Source organism: Haemaphysalis longicornis, unplaced genomic scaffold (genome assembly GCF_048455015.1).
Source record: "Haemaphysalis longicornis isolate Haplotype H1 unplaced genomic scaffold, Haemaphysalis longicornis Haplotype H1 scaffold_10, whole genome shotgun sequence".
Classification (NCBI taxonomy): domain Eukaryota; kingdom Metazoa; phylum Arthropoda; class Arachnida; order Ixodida; family Ixodidae; genus Haemaphysalis; species Haemaphysalis longicornis.
In genome coordinates this window covers 18,174,137-18,192,886 of record NW_027526204.1, presented here as the reverse complement: position 1 = coordinate 18,192,886, position 18,750 = coordinate 18,174,137, and the positions used below count along the sequence as shown (strand labels likewise).

Genomic DNA, 18,750 nt, shown 5'->3' with positions numbered 1-18,750 from the left:
ATATCGAAGTAGAGAGTAAATAAAAACTTCGGGTTTTGTTTTGTTTGAGTGTGACGTGCACTAATTAACGGGCGCGTCCCAATTGTTGGGCTGTTGTTCATGTTAGGCGTCCCTACTTAACCAAGGGGGACGTTATGCCATTTGTAAGGGGTTAGTATGACGAATGGTAAGTACTAATTCCTGTCTATAATATTATTAATAGTTGCGAAGAGGGCGGGGCTGTGTAGCAATGCACCTCCCATTTCCGGCTTCGGGCTGTCGTAGATTATTGCGTTGAATCACGTCAGTAATAATATAAATGGTTTGCCCTTATAACACTGGGCATGCAGGCTTGAAACGAATTGATAGACCCGCGTTGCAATGATCGCGGTTCGAAGATCGGAAGTGTTGTTAGAAAAGGTAAATATATTCATTCATTCGGTATTCATTTATTCATTTCTTGTGCTATTTATTTATATACTAGTGCACTCATATCGCCAAGGGCTATTACAAAGCGACGAGCGAGGGTTAGAAGTGGACGTGCAGAGAAGCAGGAAAAGTAAAAAACATTTTACACAAAAACGGACCCGTACCAATCAGGTCCGTTCTAGTTCTTTCTCATTCTTGTGCTATTCGCGTGTTTGTCTGTGTTGAAAACATCCGTTTTGCGTCCGTTTCATTCTGACGTACTCCCAGTTTCAGGCGGGCTTTGGGTTGAATTTTGCGTAACTGTTCTTGTAAACACATTTTAGACGATTCTAAATGATCTTTTATGTGTTTATTGTTTTGCCAGCAAACCAACAACAAGGCGACGAAAAATCGCCTGCTGCTAATCGTCTCCTCCGATAAGCCGCTCCTCATCGCTCCGCCGTGCCACTGTAGCCGTGCTTGCATGGCGTCACATCCGGCCGTTCGGTTTCAGCCAATCAGGGCTTGCTCAAGACGGACATTTTTGAAACGGAAACAAAACGGACAAAACAATAAAATACAGCCCCAGATCTGCATCACAAAGAATCGGAAAAATATGAGGCATTAATTGCACAATTATATCAGTTAACTTGTTTTACTTTCTTATGGCTTCCAACCTAAATTTTTGTTGAAGAGATCAAGGTATCTGGAAACAGAAATATTTTATTAAATAGCAACTTCTTATTATCCCAGTTCTGTGACAAAGACGTTATCAAAACAAAGCAAGTCTCAGAAGTACCAAAAGTGCCTAACGGAATCCAAACCGAGACACCTATGGCACTCAACACACCTGCATTCGTTGAGCAGTTCTTAAAAGAAAACCGTGCAGTCGAGTTCTAAACGCATTTTAAATTTCAATGTCAATCTTGCACGTTTGTCTCATCCAGCGCATGCGAACTGGACTGCAAGGCTATTAGCAGCTTTCAACAGCTACGCCTGAGTTTTTACTCCAACTTTTTTCTGATTGCGATGCAAGAAGCCCAGAATACTTCAGGCTTCGTATGAGCATAGTTCATATAAGACTTCCCACAGGTAAGATCGAGGTACGATGACATAAATACACTGGTAGCGGCCATTCAGGGAATAAGTAGTTACCTGAGACATTTTTTGTGTAGTTGAACTCGTAGGAAAAGTTTTATAGGTTGACCTTCATTTTAAAAGTCTGTCACGTAATAAAAAGCCTCTTGTTTTCTCATTGAAGCGCGGCAGAGTACCCGACTATTTGGTACATCTGTACAGGATATAGTTGTCTCTAAAAAGGCGTATTGAAGAGAAAATGTCGGGAAAAGTACCATCCATACAAGTAAAAAAATGCTGTGCCCAGAGTTGAACCCTTCTGTGCTTCAGAAGTTAGATATACGTCTGACGATGGCTGATCACCATTTTTTTACCACGCGCCCTTTCCTGTGGTTCCAATACTCATTTCTTCACCAGATTATATTTTTATCGAGTCACGAGCACAATTCCTACCGAAGGACCTACAAAAACATTTCATCAGATTTTTTGATCAAGGAATGCGTGATGTGTTGATGACTTTGTATTCAATGACCCTGCCATCCAATAAAATGTTAGCCGCGTGAATTTACAAGCTAGAGCCAGTAAATTATGTTGTTAATAAGCTCGAAGCGAAAGAGTCATTTATTGGCAATAACGTGAGTGAAAAGTAAGCTCAATCACTTTCTATGTTACGATGACAAAAATGAGGGCGTATGTGTTACCTGAGCTACAGAGCTGTAAATGTCGTCGAAAGATGATAGTGCTCTCCCGCTCCTCCTCCTCTCCCCTTCCTCGTCTCCCGTAAAGAATGCAAAATGAGGTGTGGTCAATTCAATTCAATTTCCCATCGCTTACACTGCTTGCTCGCAATTCGTTCCGACCCTCTCTTTCGGGTAAAGCTTAGAACAACTCTTACATCTTTTGCCGTAGTGTTGGCTTTCGTAGCGCCTCCCTTCTTCAGCGTTTTCAAGATATTGTTTTCTCATTTGCTGTTTTAATATAAATTGAACGTTCCTTCCTAAACAAAAGGCTGCTGGTACTCCCGTTTAGGCAAGTATATTTATTCAAATATGCTGGTGGTTTCCTTCGCATTGCAAAATGCGCGCGTGTGTGGTCAATGCCGGAAATTTTAAAGCTGCGATAGTCTTACAAATGCATACTGCGTGTTCAAGCATTATTTCACCCAGTTGTTTGACAGGGGGTAAACCGAACGAGAAACAGACAGACAGAAAGACACACAAACCGAAGCTTTCGCACTTAGCAAGCCAGATATTACTGCCATCTCTTATTCTTATTGATTCTTATCTTATCTTATTCTTATCTCTTATTCTTTATTTGGTGGCAGTAAACAGGCGAGTGGCCTGTGATACATATTTTACACTGTGTCTTGTAGTACACTAGCACAACATGCTATGAAAAGCACAGAAGAAAATACAATAAAAAAGAAACACTTCTTCACCGAAGCAAACAGAAGGTGGGGCTACGCGAGAACGTGAAGCACGGGTACATGGCGGAGGAATGTTCGAAATGTCTTTTGTAACAAACATGGAATTGTACGCTTGGTGTGAACGAGTATGAGATAGGGTGAACGAATGCCAGGAGAGAAGGTGAACAAACACTTCCAGGTTTTACAGATAAGACGTGGTATTTTATCGATGTCAAGAGTTCATTGTAGTCAATTGTTGCGCACAAAGTTTTGTAGAAAGTTCATGTCTCGCGTCATGTTTGCGTTTGCTCAGCTGCCCTTGACGACACAGCGTCAAGGGCAGCTGAGATGCAGTGATACCCATAAAAACGGCGACGAACAAAGGATCGATCATATATACTACGAATATACCTGTGCTGTTAATTTCAGTTCGAGTCACCGGGAGAAACAGCCAAATTGTTTCATATGACGGAGGCGTACATTGGAGAAGCTGTAATTATTAAAAATAAAGAATGCGAAGAAATTGTCAGTTAGGAATTCTTTGTTAACCGCGAAGCAAGACGAAGAAATTGAACTTCGTGCTTTACAACGTAGAATACACGTGAATGGTAGTCAAGTTTCCAGCATAGAGATAATATACCGACTCTAGAGGCAAAGCGCGCCGCTGCGCCAATGCATTGGAACCGTACGACGCACAGTGGCAGACATGATACAACGATTTGAAGGTTGCCAGCTGAGCTTTTGCTTACTAAAAACGGCGAAAGCGATGCGTATTAATTTGGCAACGTGCTGCTGTGGCGTTTCCGCGTCCGGCTAGCAAAGCATGACGGGATTAATTGTAACATGGCGGCCCGCTGGCCAGGCGGATTTTGTGTAGGTGGCGTCGACTGCGTTGCGTAGTGTATCTCCTGAGGGTAGTTAACCTAGGTGTTTTTTGTTTAACGTGCGACTTATATGTACTGATACTATTTGAGCAAGACGTGGAAACGCTCACACAACACTTGAACGCAAACTCGAATGCGACTGATCGCATGCGCGCGAAGACGCGTAGGAATCAGCTGGTCCGTGCTGAGGCGCACAAAAAGTACATCTCCGTCATGATCTGCGTGCATTTTTGCGCCGTGCCGCTTTATTTGTCCTCCTGTGACATTCTGCAAGGCGCACAATGTTTTTCAAACGAAGTGGAATTAACTGTGGCTTTAGCTGAATGTAAAATCTTTATTGAAACCAGAAAAAAAAACGTTATCGCATTTCCGGTGAGTGCGGTCCCTTTGAAGTACAGGAACGAAAGAGCGCGGTCGACCGCTGGCCAACGGAGGGGCAGAATGCATGCCAAGGGAGGAGGAGAAATACAGTCAGCGGCGTGTCCGGTTTTCCTTTCTGGCTGTATTCGTCAAGTTCTTGCTGCTTTCCGCAACTTCAAAGGAAAAGCTTCCGGCACTGAATGGCTGCAGTAATTTGCCCCACAGAGCGTGCGAGGAGAGAACATTCACTTATTGTGGCTGATTAAAAAAATAAACCGCATTTTGTTACGTATTTTTTTGTTGTACCTTCACGAACCTTTACGGGAAAGTTCGAAGCACGGAGAGCTGTATGAAGCTCCACGAATAAAACGACTTAAACGGAACGATTATAAAAGCGGCTTTTATTTCTTTTACAGCGGGAACGATCGCTGGCTGCCACTCCATAGCCTGCAGTGAACTTGAGGTAGCCAGGTTCAGATCATAATCTCTGTTCCGGTGTCAGTTGAGAGGCAATAGATAAGATGCTTAACGTGAAGCAAAATGACGGCCTCGACAGCGCCCGGGGAGGCGGTTGTTCAGCGCGTGCACAGGGGGATGAAACTCCGCCGTTTTTCTGTCCCGTGACTGCCGCGATCCTAACGTTTGGGGGCTGTACTACATACGAGCATAAATGAACGTTGTTGTTGCATTTTATATTTATTACCAGGTTACTTATTAATTACGGAGTTTTTAATATGCAAGTGAACTTAAAAGGTGCAGTTCGAGATTGCGAAAATACGAGCGCCACCAGGAGTGGAAAACGGGAACCGCGCCTTTCTACTTCGCACCGCTGAAAAGGGGCGTTTCTTGTCGCGCCCACAGGTATGTTACGATCCACGGTGTTCCGAGGGCCGTTTTTACCACCGTAAGGTTCGTTTCATCGAACCACACGCATGAATGGATTCGCGCCGTCATCACAGATCGTGCTGTACTGAGTGGTGTCAAAATTCTTCACGCCGGGCCGCATAAAATTTTTTTGGATACTGGTGGACGAAAGGTAAGATCTGCATGCTGCTCGTTTTGCTTTTCTACGCTTGCAAGAGATAGCAGGATGCGGTTGCAGCAGTAGCTTTACAATTTAAGAGAGCATACACGTGCACTATTTATTTCTTACATTCAGGTTGTCTTCTTTGACCTTTTAATTACGCATGAAATGCGTGGCAGAGCATCTGGCAAATAATCCAGTCTCTACATTAACTACACACGTTTGTTTATGGGAGCATTATTGATTTAATGTGTTTCGATCGTGTGTTTTGCATTTTAGCGGAAGTAAATGCACGGTATGCAGAAAAATGTATATGAGGAAACATATAAATTAACTAATGGAACAGTGTGAGCCTATCTGCAATTTTTATTAGCTTTTGATTGCCTTGGTTGTTATTATATTATTATTATCATTGTGAATAGTATAAATATTACCAGTATTATTGTTATCGTTATTATTATCAGCCTATGTATGTCTACAGCGGGATGAAGGCATCTTCCTACACTTTTGGCTCAAAGGGTTGGTCCGTAGGGTTCATATCGTGTTGTTAGCAGTATGTTAACTCAGTAGTGACTACATACATTATTTTATTACGTTTCAATTGTGTGTTCTGCATTTTCTCTTCACGCGAATCAACGGAACATAGAAGAATGAATTTGTAGCAATAAATATACAAACTAAGCAATTACTGTATATGTTTATATAATACAATCATAACTATAATTCCACCACTTATAATTTATAATTTACGCTTCAGATCCGTGCATGGAGTTTCAGTTTTAAGTACAAGAACGATATATTCACGAGAACGCAGCTACAGCTATAAGCCGATAAATAATTAGACAATGCAGGCTTAACCTTTGCTAGTAATTTGTTAGAGGTTCTTAAATAAGGTTTTTATAACCGGTTTACTGCACGGCCCGAGAAATACTCGAGGAATACACAATATGCGAAAGTATATATGCATGAATAATTTCTCAGCGATTGTGGTGTGGGATGGCTGCTTTTGTCTGCAGAAGTGTATTTTGGATTAGGAGGAAAGGTGGGTCGTTGCCACCGAACATTATGATCGCACAAATGGAAAAACGTATCCGCGTCTCTCAATAATAAAGGCTGATTTGAATTTAAAATGTGCCTTTACGATTGGTGTTGTCACAAGTCGTCTTTGTAGCCAAAATTAATCTAAGAAAGAAAGATTCGAAATATATCAGATCACGTTTATTTGGAATACAGATGCCAGTTTTCACTCAAAACTATGTGCGCCTGGAAGAAGCATTAAAGCTAGTATTCATTCTAACCCAAATATACAAACGTGCTTCCTGATGTTCCAGATCTCGCGTTTGGCTGCAGTGTGCGAGAAGGCAGGACCTGGCTTCTTTACCACCAAGACAGATCTACAGCAGCTACCGGCTGTCCTGCCCATTTCACCAGCAGAGACTATGTGGACCTTGGGCAAACAAGGCACTGGACACATATGCGCTGGCTGGATACCTAGTTATTAGCATGCGGCCATGTGCCAAACGCTTTTGTTTGCGACTAAAAGCGCAAATTATCCAAGTTGTGTTTTTACTGTATGAATTGTACATTTAGGCAATAAAAATAAAATATCTGTACTCTTTATTCTTGTCTACATTATGTGTACTAACAAACCAAAACAAAGTCGTACTTACAATGGGTGGTGCAAAAACAAGTGGACGCGCAAAACTTCATCAATCAGAACAAAACAATTGCCCTTTAGATAATGTGGCGGATTGCGCAACATGAACAAGGTCGTGCGCTGGCCATCTGAATATATTCCACTCGCTCAATTTATTTTGCGTGCGCATCCCAATAGAATTTGGCGCTATCATGCCCCCCACCCCTCGGCTTTTCAGTCCTCATTAAGATGGCGTCTCCCAGTGCATGTCTGCAACGCGCCGCCATGTTTTTAGTACCGCCCCCAAACACCAGGGGTTTGTCCGGCGCTGCGAGCGAATATCGCGTCCCATGCAAGGTATAGGAAGTTTCACTCCCCTGGCGTGCATCCGGTTGTACACGTTTTGCACGCACGCACATCCGAGCTGGAAACTGCACGCACACTGTGAAAGTCCGGCGCAACGGCTTCGCCACTTTCTAGCACACTTGAAGTAAATTGAAACCAAAACTTAACTACACACTCTTTGTTCGCTAATTAGAGCTTTATACATTGAAATCTTTTTTAAAAGAACTAGTAATAATTACTGATGCAATTGTTTGCAACTATTTTTTTCGGTTTTTGTTTTAGGCAAATAATTACTCGGCCACTTTTTAACAGGCTGAATGCAGTTGCTCTGGCAACCATCAGAATCGTATCATGTCAGCGCCCACAATTCGGACGGTCTCAGCGCTCGCTGTACCCCCCTGGTTTCAAGAGCACCTGGACAGCAAGGTCGCTTGCAAGACACCCCCGCTGTATCTTCTTCACCACAAACACGAAGAAAAAGCGGTATAATGTCTAGTGGTCAACATTTCTTTCACTGCACACCGTTACCGAGTGTCCAGGCATAAGATGAGAAGCCTTTTTAAGTGCAAATGCACTTCTTAAGCGAGCCTGAAGCGTCCGCCGCCGTCCGCATAGCAACAGCTGCGGGTGCGCGCGCTCCTCGTCTTCCTTGGCAACGGGGGGAGATGGGCGCGCGCTGCCTGGCCGCTGACATGACACACACCCACGTGGGGGATTGGCCAGGAATCTCCTCGTCTTCCTTGGCAACGGGGGGAGATGGGCGCGCGCTGCCTGGCCGCTGACATGGCACATACCCACGTGGGGGATTGGCCGGGAATCGGGCGTGAGAATGGCTAATGCACCCGCTTAAAGGAGTACTGACACGAAATTTCAAAGCTGAGATCCGCTCTAGCAATGAAGTACAACGACAACAGAAATAGGTGTCTGTGCATGGCACATACCCACGTGGGGGATTGGCCAGGAATCGGGCCTGAGAAGGGCTAATGCACCCGCTTAAAGGAGTACTGACACGAAATTTCAAAGCTGAGATACGCTCTAGCAATCAAGTACAATGACAACACAAATAGGTGTCTGTGAATAAATGCATCTTTCTTTCTTTGTAGTTGTGTGTGTGTGTGTGTGATCTCTCTTTCGCGAACATTACCGAACCGCGCAAATTCAACTCCTGCATTCGCACTTTCACATTCTTCCCCTCGGGTAAATGCGGGGAATTTTTTACCATGATTTTAAAGAGGCTTCGCATAACGCAAGCAGTGCCATCTGTACATGATTAGACCTCACCGCGCTGGATAATTTCAAACGTAAGTGCATATTCTGGTACGAACGCCCAGTGAAGACGCGGACTTTTGTATCTTGAAAGAAGATGTGAGCGTGAATTATACGCCTCGAGCTTCGCGATCGCTGCCCCGCCTGCCGCCACTTCTCCGCGGCGTTGACGGGATTTGCGCTGCGTGACTGATAGGGGCTCGTGCAGTATTTTGGTTCTATTTCGCTTCTTTTCGCCTCTCCGCGCCTAAAAAAACTTGTTATGGTGACGACTATAGGCAAAGAGTACGTTTAGGTCATTTAAAAAGCAGCTGCGTCTTCGTAGAGTACGCGATCGCCTGCAAGAGCTACCCGGTCACGCGGTTCTGCGCGCTTCGTCGCCGCTCTTCCGGGCGTCGGCGACGGCAGCAGCATATCACCCATGTCACCTCCAAAACATCAGGCACAAATGAATTCTACTGACGCCTCGTTTAGACCTGATACTGGCACAATGAGAGGTTGGCTTCATTTTGCAGCGTGGACAACGAATGCGGCTTCGTTTCGCATATATACGCCACAGAAAAATATGTTTCGGGGATGTGATTACCCAATCCCGGACAATAACTTATGCCTTTTATAAGAATACAAACCATGCGAAAATCTAAAGTATATTCCAAGCCTATGCGTCGCTAAATATGTGCCCACACACCCCATATAGGAAGAACCAAGGAAATGAAACCATCGAAAAATAAATGCTGTGCCAATGCGGAATTTAGAAACATAATAGCTCTAACTGAAATAAAAAAACCAGTGCAGCTTCTGGCATGCTAAAGACGTTCGTCTAAACTTAAGCCAGGTAGGTTTCACTAGACCAACTATATGCAAAATGCACTGCTATGCTATTTCGCGAGAAATCGGTGGGGGGGGGGGGGGGCAAAGAGGGGGACGCCGTGTACAAATGCGGAGCGGAATCAAGCAATGAACGTTTTAGTAATCCAACACATAAATCTCGCGTTCACTTTCCTTTTGTTTTTTATACTTCAACGAAGAGCTGATCGTACGGCGGACGCATTTTTGGAAGTATACAGGGTAGGCTGTTCAACAAGCGATGTAATGTGTAGTTGGAAGAGTGTGGTACAGTCGAACCCGTTTATAGCGAACTGCAATATGCACCGGGATTTGTTCGATATATCCAATAGTTCGATATAGCCGAACCCGCCTATAACTAGCTTACTGTTACGAGTTCGCATTGCGCGGTAGCCCCCCCCCCCCCCCCCCCCCTTCCCCTGCTCAACTCCACCATCCCCGCATAGAGAAACGAACACAGTAAAGTAGCCATTAACCATACCCAAAATAATTCATTTATTGCAATTAATAAAGCTTCTTTCCGCCCTAACTGCCTACTTTGCAAAAAAAAAAGCGGTGATTTTTGTTTTCACTTTGGTTTTGGCGGCTACAACTAGCATAGCCTTCTCTACACGAAACATTATTTGCAGCAGTACCAGTCTGCGTTCTCCAAAATCGAAGAAGCATTGGCGGAGCACATCGACTACCGAAAGCGCTTTGCTCTAAGCATCGAACGGCTTTCACTCGCGACAGCATCGGCAACGTTGGCGAACTCTTCCCACAGTTCACCGATGCTGCTGTCTTAGTCTGGACTCGCTGACTTGGCGGGTTCCGTCGTAAGTCCCACGCGTCGGAAATAGTTACGGAAAATGTCGGCCGTCACGTCGGTCCGGCCAAGGCGCAATGTCCCAGTCCCGGCTCTTGCTCCGTGGTCGCGGCCAATCCACATCTCAATCGCCGCTCCGAGACCATGCATTTCGGCGGCCATTCTAGGCGCGCGGAGTTCGATATATCGGATGTAAACTTCGTTATAAAGAATCCGTTTCCCAAGTATATCCGTAACTGAATTATTTTTGTTCGATATATAGCATAATTCGCTCTATCCGGGTTCGTTATAGCCGGGTTTGACTGTATGTAATAAGGCCCTCTGCTTTCAGTTTCTGGCTTATTCTGCAGGCTCCCTGTGCCATATGACGATATTCCGAAGAAGCATTTAGTCGCGGACGCGGATTAAATTGTAAGCCCGTCTCCGCGCTGCTCGCAGAGGATATATGTAGCAGATGAAAGTCTGCGGGCGCGCACCTCACGACAAGACGACTCTGTCTGTGCTGATTTTTTAGTATAATTATGCATTGTCCATCGTACTTTTGTTGAATATCCCCGAATTTAACACAGACTGGCTCGTAAATGGTGGGGATCAATATCTAAGGTATAATATTGGCAGACTAAACTGGTGTGCTGTCAGGTATGAGTGCTCCGCTGATTATGTAAGCGCAGAAAACTGATTTAAATCATAGTGTATAGCCGTAGCATGAACATCTGAGGAACCGGTGGTTAAAGAGACACGGCTAGTAAATTCAGGTCAGTGTAACTACAATCGGCTCCATCATACGCCGGTTCCGCGACGCTGGCCTGTGACACACACCTGGCGCTTATACAGACCGAAAATACCACACTAAGATCGCGTCGGAAACATTTTCACTCTCGTAAACACACCCCATTTGCGAACACAGTGACTGCTCCACACAAACATGAATTTCAAACGCCCACAAACTGTAAATCTCAGCCACAAAAGCAGCGGCGGCACTGGGGAGCGGGGCGCGGACTCCCGCGCCTGCTTTCGAAACGGGCCGCTAGGGGGATTTCAGTGGCGCCCCTACAGGCCGCGCTCGAGGCGTATAGCTTACTGACACTCCTTCATGCACGCAGTGTGCGGTTTGCCGCCTTCTTTCGTTAGGAGCATAGCGGGAGAGGGATGCAAGTAGGTGACGCAGGCTTCGCATTAAACCATAGCGACGCCAGCGTGGGCCAGGTAAAAAAAAACAATGTTATGGCACGCAAACGAATTTAAAGAGCCGCATCCGGCGGAGGGGCCGCTTTTAGCCTTCACATTAATGGTCTCTGCAGCTGCGCCGCCAAGCGGTCACCGCCCTTTCCACAGCCACGCGCAGCTGCGGCGTGCACGTTGGCGCTCTTCTTTTTTCCCGGCGCCAACCGTCGTGTTTCAAGGCTTTCCCGGCAGTACGCTTCTGTCGCAAACGGGTGGCTGGAAGATTGTCTGCTGTTTTTCAGACCCAACAATGAACGCCTCCCTAAGGTAAGCGCAGTGCTTTTTCGTCTCTGTTGATGGTTACCTCGGAGCCTGCCCGCGGGCGTTTTGGTTATTGAAGGGTTTCAACTCGCACTGCTCCTACCCGCGAAATTTAAATGTCTGCACAAGCATTACTGTCAGCCGAGCGAAGGGTGTATTGAGCAAAGAGGCGTAGCTAGCTGCCGGTACCGGCTAAGTATATCCGGTGAGGATGTGAAAAAGAGAAAAAAAATTGAAAAAAAAAAGAACTGTAAATAAAGATAAAACGAAATTCAAGGAGGATTTAGCGCGGAAAGAGAAGTAAGTACACGTTCACAAAGACTAACACTTTTCACTGCCGAAGGCGTTATAATGTTGTGCCTGCAACTTTCTCTTTGAGATATCGGTTACTTGTTGCAGTGCTAATAAGTGCAGGGGCGGCATGAAATGTTCGTGAAGTATGCAGCGTTACTGAGCGCTTTCTTTATTATACAATCTTCGTGAACTCGCTATGCGTGATTGCAAAACCGTATTTTTTTCACAGGAAAGGAATGCTGTTGGGCATGGGCAACCCGCTCCTCGACATATCTGCGTCTGTGGAGGACGAGTTTCTGCAAAAGTGAGTTTTGCTGCGTGTTTTCGCAGGCTGTCGACCATTTGTGGCAACTATACTGGTGGCTTCACGGTGTGCTAACCTAACGGCGACGCTAACCGTAATCAACTGGAAGTAGCATTATTTGGCTCTCGTGGCATGCTCGAAAAATAATGACGATTGTTCATTTAACTGATAAGAGGCATGCGTACCCACGAGCGGAGCTTTGAAGCCGCTGCTGTTGCCTAATAAAGCACTAATCTATTGACCACGAAGTCGCCCGTTCGATTCAAAGCGGAGCAACGGCTATTCCACCGAACGATGAGAAACACGAAAAGTACGACAAATTTCTCTGCTCTTGGGGTGCAAACGGAGATGGACGTGGAAGCCTAATTCACATGTTTTAACCTGTAACGTGAAACGTTTGTACTTCACCGAAGTCTAATAAATCTTGCGGTACATGAGGGCGACACACCTCGCTTAATTCAGCTGTGATTACGTTTTATTTCAAGCACGTGCATTACGCCAAGGATGGGCGGCTATCCCGCGATGATGTGCAGCGCATTTCATCCCCTCGGTTAGGCGTCGACACTCGAGTCAAGGCCACTGACTTTGCTCAGCACGTGACAGGTGACCTCTCCCTGGGAAGTTCTAGAATGACGATGCACAATGACAGATGTCTTTCTTGGTCGGTATGGGGTCCCAATTGTTTCCCTACCCTTGTAAAAAGGCTTAAAAATCTTAAAAATATTCTGCCACATTCGGAACTGCTATGCGGTGACCGGAAAACTGCGGAGCTGGTGGTCGTCACAAGTTTAACAAGGCTTTTCTTAGGACTGCGCATCTCATCCGTATATCGGGCACTGATGCCGCCGAGCGCGCGCCGTCTCTCTCAACTGGGAGAACAACCTGCACGTCAGAGCTGGCGTCATAACTTGGCGCAGCCAATCCCCAACGCGCGCCTCCCAACCCGAACCTCTGTACACTTCAACTCGGTGAAAGTCCAAAGCCAACGCCCAGGCTGCGTACCCAAGGAAATGCATGGCGCCCCGAATGCAACAATAGCGCAATCAGTTTAATAGCGGTGTTATAACGCGAGAGACCCATGTTCGAGCCCAACCCCTGGAAGCATTTATTTTCTTGAGGCGCGGACTCCCCACACCAGCTCGTCGGCTGCTGGACTACTGGCCACTTTCTCTCACTCTTCTTGGCCTAGGATCTTTCTGCCCTCCAGTTAAGAAATGGAGAAGAAACACAGTTAAGAAACACGGTTAAGAAAACAGTTAAGAAACACGGAGTTTTGAGCGGCTCCAGGCACGGATGAAACTCGAGCTCAAACAGTTACGCTGTTAAAACATCAGTCAAATACTTAGCAACAAAAACACTGGCTGAGGAGCCCCATTATGCGGAAAGAATGTAGAAACATCTTGAAGGAACGGTAAGACTATAAACACAAATATTTCGAGGTTCTAGCTTATTTTTTGAAAATGGCACTAATGTGGGTGAAAAGTTGAGAACGGTAGCACGAAGTTTACTTTCTGCTACTGTTCTCGGTACGGCAGTTTATTTTCTTGTACCAAACTGAGGCTTCCAAACTATTATGCAAGTTTTTGTGCTTGCACAGAAATTGGCTATAACCCACGCTGCGAAGGTGGTTGTAAAGGATAGCTGTAAACGACCCCATAACAACTGCCCGTGCGACATCAATGGAATTCACACACGTGTCTCTACAAGGAGTGAAACCAGAGATTGTGCATGCCGTTACCTAGAATTGGCAAGGGCGGGATACCGAACGCAGAAGCGTCGGCCACGGCCGGGCTAGAGCGGCGGTCGCTCCCGCTGTAGCCTGGCCGTGCGTCGACAGAAAGGAAACTGCGAAGAGCGTCATTAGAAGGCTGATGCAGCGGAACATAGCCATACTGATGTGCTAGACCGGGGCTACATCACTACGCGACACAAGCGCGGACACCGCAACAATTCGGCACCAGAGATTAGTGATTCACATTTATGCCGATTTAAACTAGTTAGTTTCGTAAGTTTGAGAATTGCGAAAACACTGAGGGAACTCTTATAATCGCGATTTATCAGAACCAGTTGCTCCGTTCGCCTTTTGTAATACCTGTTATAACACAACCGAATTGGTATTCTACAATTTATAAAACTGAATCCCATTCGTGGCAAGCAGTGCGCGAAACGTAACGTTTTTCTAGCGGCCAAATGTCTGTCGTGGTCTCTACATTTTGTTTTCGCGCCTTGCAATCCAATCTTTAACGCATGTTTGCCGTACGACCACTTAATTCCGTCGTGTCAGGGTTACCCAGGTGGTGCTATCGAACCATTTAATCAAGCCGTGCGAAGGAAGCGCGAAATGGACGCGAAGCTGCGCCTAAACAGGCCCAAAACAACCGTCGCTAAAGCAGACGACTAAGCCTGGTCGCGCTAACGCGCCCGCTGGCGTGAGCGCGCGGGGAACGCTGGGTAAATTCACCGCACCATCTACACTCGGCTGCGTGAGTGAAAACCACCCTTCCCTCTGCAACCGCGTTGAGAGTTTCTTGTCCCTCACCCATTAAAGAATTGTTGGCTGGTAGAGGCTAAAAGCTTTGCTTTAAAAAAAGCCTGCCGAAAAGGAGTTCTTTATTTAAATTTTTTTTGTTGTTGCCAAACTAGTTGGCAGAGGATGGCAATACGAAGACCCCCACCCATTTTCAACAGTCTTCCCAGAGCGGCACTAGAATAAAGTCGTTGCTGGGCCGTTTTATTAGATGCCACTATACAAGTGTGTTTTTTCTTTCGTATTTCCTCCATTCAAAGCGGCAACTTTAACCCTTTTCTGATTGGCTTTCTGGGTACGACGCACGTCCAGCACCCTTGTTAGTTCATTCATGCTTTTGTTTCATGCACCATGGAGTCATTCCAACCTGCACGCAATATCAGCTCACCTGAAAAATAAATGAAACGTCGGTTAGCTTTTGACGCAACGTGTCAGTTTATTTCTGGCGCACGGTACGGCGCAGCTGTCCTCTCAATCGCCATGACCTCGCGACGCTGAATAGCGTAACCCGGAACTGCGTACCGCGACCGGAGTGTTAATTTACGAATCCATACAGGAATATTTTATCCTAATCATTCAGTATATCCTTTCGAACCAACATGGACCCTTAAATGTTACGCCGCCTTAGTGTCCAAAGTGTCCTTCGTGTCTACTTGTCCAAAGTATTCAGCGCCTTCCGTCTGAGAAGGTAGCATCTTTGGCGCAGTTTAAGCTTGCGGAGATTGTCAGCGCGTGATTGATCCGAGTGTACCAGGATGAGCCGAACGGTATGCGCACCCGTGTCAGGTCGTACAAGGAAATGCGGATTTATTAGAGGATATTTATTACAGGATATTTATTACAGGATATTTATTACAGGACATGATCTGCATTCGAAAAGCCTGCACAGAGGTTAAGAATGTGAGGGGATGTCCCGAAACTTATAAACGCAGGTGATAAATTTTTGCGGGTGTCGGATGAATACTTTGCATAGCAAAGCGGAGCAGACTAAGACAAATGCTCGATCAGACAATTAAGCTGTTTGCAGCCGCAAAAATTTTTGTTGTACCAGAAGGGACAATGACGGCTCGCTACGCCGTCTTCACAGCTACAGCCACCGTCTCACTTTGCCAGCGCGTGTCACGGTGCTTTGACAGGTCCCGACCTTTAAAGCAGAATCTGACAAAAGAATTTTATGGCATTAAAAACATTTAACCCGAAATGCTTTTTTTTCTCTTTGAACTGAAAGGTCACGCTATGCAAAGCTGCATTGCTTTGTTTTCTTCGGCAAACGATCGTCTTTGTTTAACAGTAGATAAAGGAAGATGCCTTTCCCTCTTTTCTTTCCATTCTATTTTTGCCTAACGCAAGAGTTCATGTCCCCCATATCAGAGAGAAAATAAAGTAATTCAAGGAATTTTTGCGACCTGTGGTGTAGTCTCCTATGAGTTGCAGTAGAAACTTATCGCGCAATATCCCTGCGCCCGGAGGAGTGCCGGGCACGCCGGTTAGCCAATACTTCAAGTTGAGTCGCAGTTTTGTTGGCGGTTATCGTATACCAATAAACGCGGACGCTGAAAACAAGCAATGGCCCTCACTCTCACTCACAAAAGATTTCTAACGATACTTTGCAACCAGGCCAAGCGTCGGGCTAAAACCGAAACTGAAAGAAACTGTACCAGCACTGGTAATAAAAGAACGTGCCTGAAAGGTTTTACAGCAAGCCATCGTGCGTTTATGATACACATGTGCTCAGCAGGATTTTCCGCTTGCTTTCTCTTCGAAACTGGTCTTTGTTTCAGGAAAGTGCCTGTACAGGTTCCACAGATCCCATTTTCACCATTCTCGGAAGCATATGGAGTCAGGATACGTGTTGACGCGGTTTGGCAATTTCCTTCTTTAACTGCTTTAACCGGAAGTGGCAGAGTTGATTTCAGAGAAGCAGTGGTGTATCTAGAAATATATTTCAGTTGACGTTATCTGTCACTGGGAAAATAAAAAATTAAAAGAAACAACACCGACAGCTCTGAACAGTATATGAGTTATTTATGTGCATGGATATTTTTCGGGGGCTGCTCCGACACCGAAACACCCACTGTGGCTACTCCTTTGCAGAGCAGTGTAATGTTCCGATAGAGGTTCACTTGTTGCTACGGTTCAGTGGCCCCTTAAGCAAAGGATGAGTCATCTGCCTGTCTTGCTTTCTTTTGTTTGTTTACAAATGGGAGAATACTACCGCCGTCACGCAGCACAGCTCTGCCGCTGCATGACAATCTTCAACTTAGAAGTACCCCAGAAGCCTGTGAAATGATCCAGTGCATGTAATGCATGTAATCCAATGCATATAACTAGTGATTAGATAAAATTTATATATGCAAGCTGGCCAACGAACAAGGGGCGCAGATACAGTGACATTCTGCGTAATGTGGGTGGATTCATGAGGTAGAAGACGTCCAAGGGGGATGGTGCCCATTTAATATATATCAATGCTACCCAAGTCCAGGCTTGAGAGGATTTCGCTGTCCTCGTTTTTAAGCGCAGTTTGTATTAGCCGTCGGTGTTGCTGTTCGCCTCATGCGCCAAAACTTCGTCCCCACCCCCCTCTCATCTCTCCTCACCCGCAGCTGGCGGGCGGATCATGCCAATCAAAGGGACTCTCCCCTCCTGTTAGGGGAACGGGAGGTTAACTCGCATTCTTTGTTGATGAGAGTGCGTGGGTGCGCATGTGTGTGGGTGTATGTATATAGTCTCTGTGTATGTATATAGTCTGTACATAGACTGTTCATTGCCCGTTATTTCATTGCCCTTCCTTTTTTTGTTCCTCCCTCCCCTCGGCGAGACCTCTGCCCTCTTTTGAGAGGCAAACTTTCGCCATGTTGATATTACCCGTTCAATAAACACTTTATCTCTCGCTTTCTCACCGTTTATCCCCACTTCAGGGCCAGCTGCGCCATAGGTTGGCCGCGCTTGCTCCGCTCTGCCGTAGAGCAGGCAGCCCCGAAATAGCAACAGCCGGGGGATAGGGCCCGTGAACTAGCGCCTGCTCGACGAGCTAATCCTGAGTTTCGGCAATCAGAAAGGCAGTCGAAGTGACAATGGCGGGTCGCTGAAGGGGTTCGGCAAGCAAGGATTGGGCACTTTGTTTTTTAGACATTTCACAAGGTTTTATGTTTTTATAGGGTTATTCAAGCTTCGCGTGTACCCCCATAATCAGAACGGGAGGGGTTTCAATTTTTATCCATCCGCGGCTGCATTGAAAATGCACCAAGTGTAAACGCTTCGTTAAAGATTTTCTCCACTGCATAATTAAGGTTTGTGCTTCTTTACACGCAGGTACTCGCTGAAAGCAAACGATGCCATCCTCGCTGATCAAAAGCACAAACCATTGCAAGTATCTACGCTCTCTACTATACATGCTTGCTATTTTTTAATGCGAGGTATTGCGCACGCACGCATGTGTGTGTGTGTGTGTGATCGGGAAGGAGAGACCACTCACTGATGCTTTAAGACAGTAAGGAGTAATGGCTAAAACTCATATTTCTTGTAGATACACGGAGCTCGTTGAAAAATACGAATGCGGATACACGGCAGGTGGTGCGACGCAGAATGCCCTACGAGTGTTTCAGGTCAGTGAGCACGCATTAGTTCATTTCAGTAAATCGTGCTTGTGCAATAGAACCTCGTTGATACGTTTAAAAGAACACGAGCGGGAAACGTGCAATGCCGGAAAACGTGCCATCCGGCAAGAAACGTATTATAGGGAATTTTTAGTGTTTACAATTGAGGGGGTAGTAACCGAGAAATCGTATTAACCAAAAACTTATAACCGGAGTTCTACTGTCGTTAGGTTTGATCTCCCATGCCAATGACGTGCTCTGGCCCTCTCTCACCTGGTCGAATATTATGAGGAGTGACGTTCACGAGTATCTGCAGTCATCTGAAGGGCACGTTCAAGGAATTCACCAAAGGGTAGTTAAAGAGACCAAAAATGATTTTTCGGGGTTTTTGTAACGAATGTTGAAAGTGACAATAAAAATATTAAAAATAATTAGACAATAACCGTCGTGGGACGATGCTTCTTTGTGACTGCCAGTACAGTTGTGAAGGGTCACACTGATGGAGCTTA

At 45.7% G+C, this 18,750-nt stretch overlaps 1 protein-coding gene across 2 annotated transcripts in view; it reads left to right on the top strand.

Moving 5' to 3' along the window:
* Positions 1–7,506: 7,506 nt before the first annotated feature.
* Adk2 (Adenosine kinase 2) overlaps positions 7,507–18,750 on the top strand; it is a 33,273-nt gene continuing 22,029 nt past the window's right edge. Inside the window, exons 1-5 of one of the 2 annotated variants that reach the window (XM_077688995.1) lie at positions 7,507–7,601; positions 11,439–11,526; positions 12,044–12,118; positions 17,958–18,011; positions 18,172–18,250. In XM_077688995.1, coding sequence (XP_077545121.1) covers positions 11,510–11,526; positions 12,044–12,118; positions 17,958–18,011; positions 18,172–18,250 — 225 coding nt within the window. In that variant the 5' untranslated portion in view covers positions 7,507–7,601; positions 11,439–11,509. Of the gene's footprint in view, positions 7,602–11,369; positions 11,527–12,043; positions 12,119–17,957; positions 18,012–18,171; positions 18,251–18,750 lie in introns of those variants that run through there. The other variant, XM_077688994.1, reaches the window with a different exon arrangement.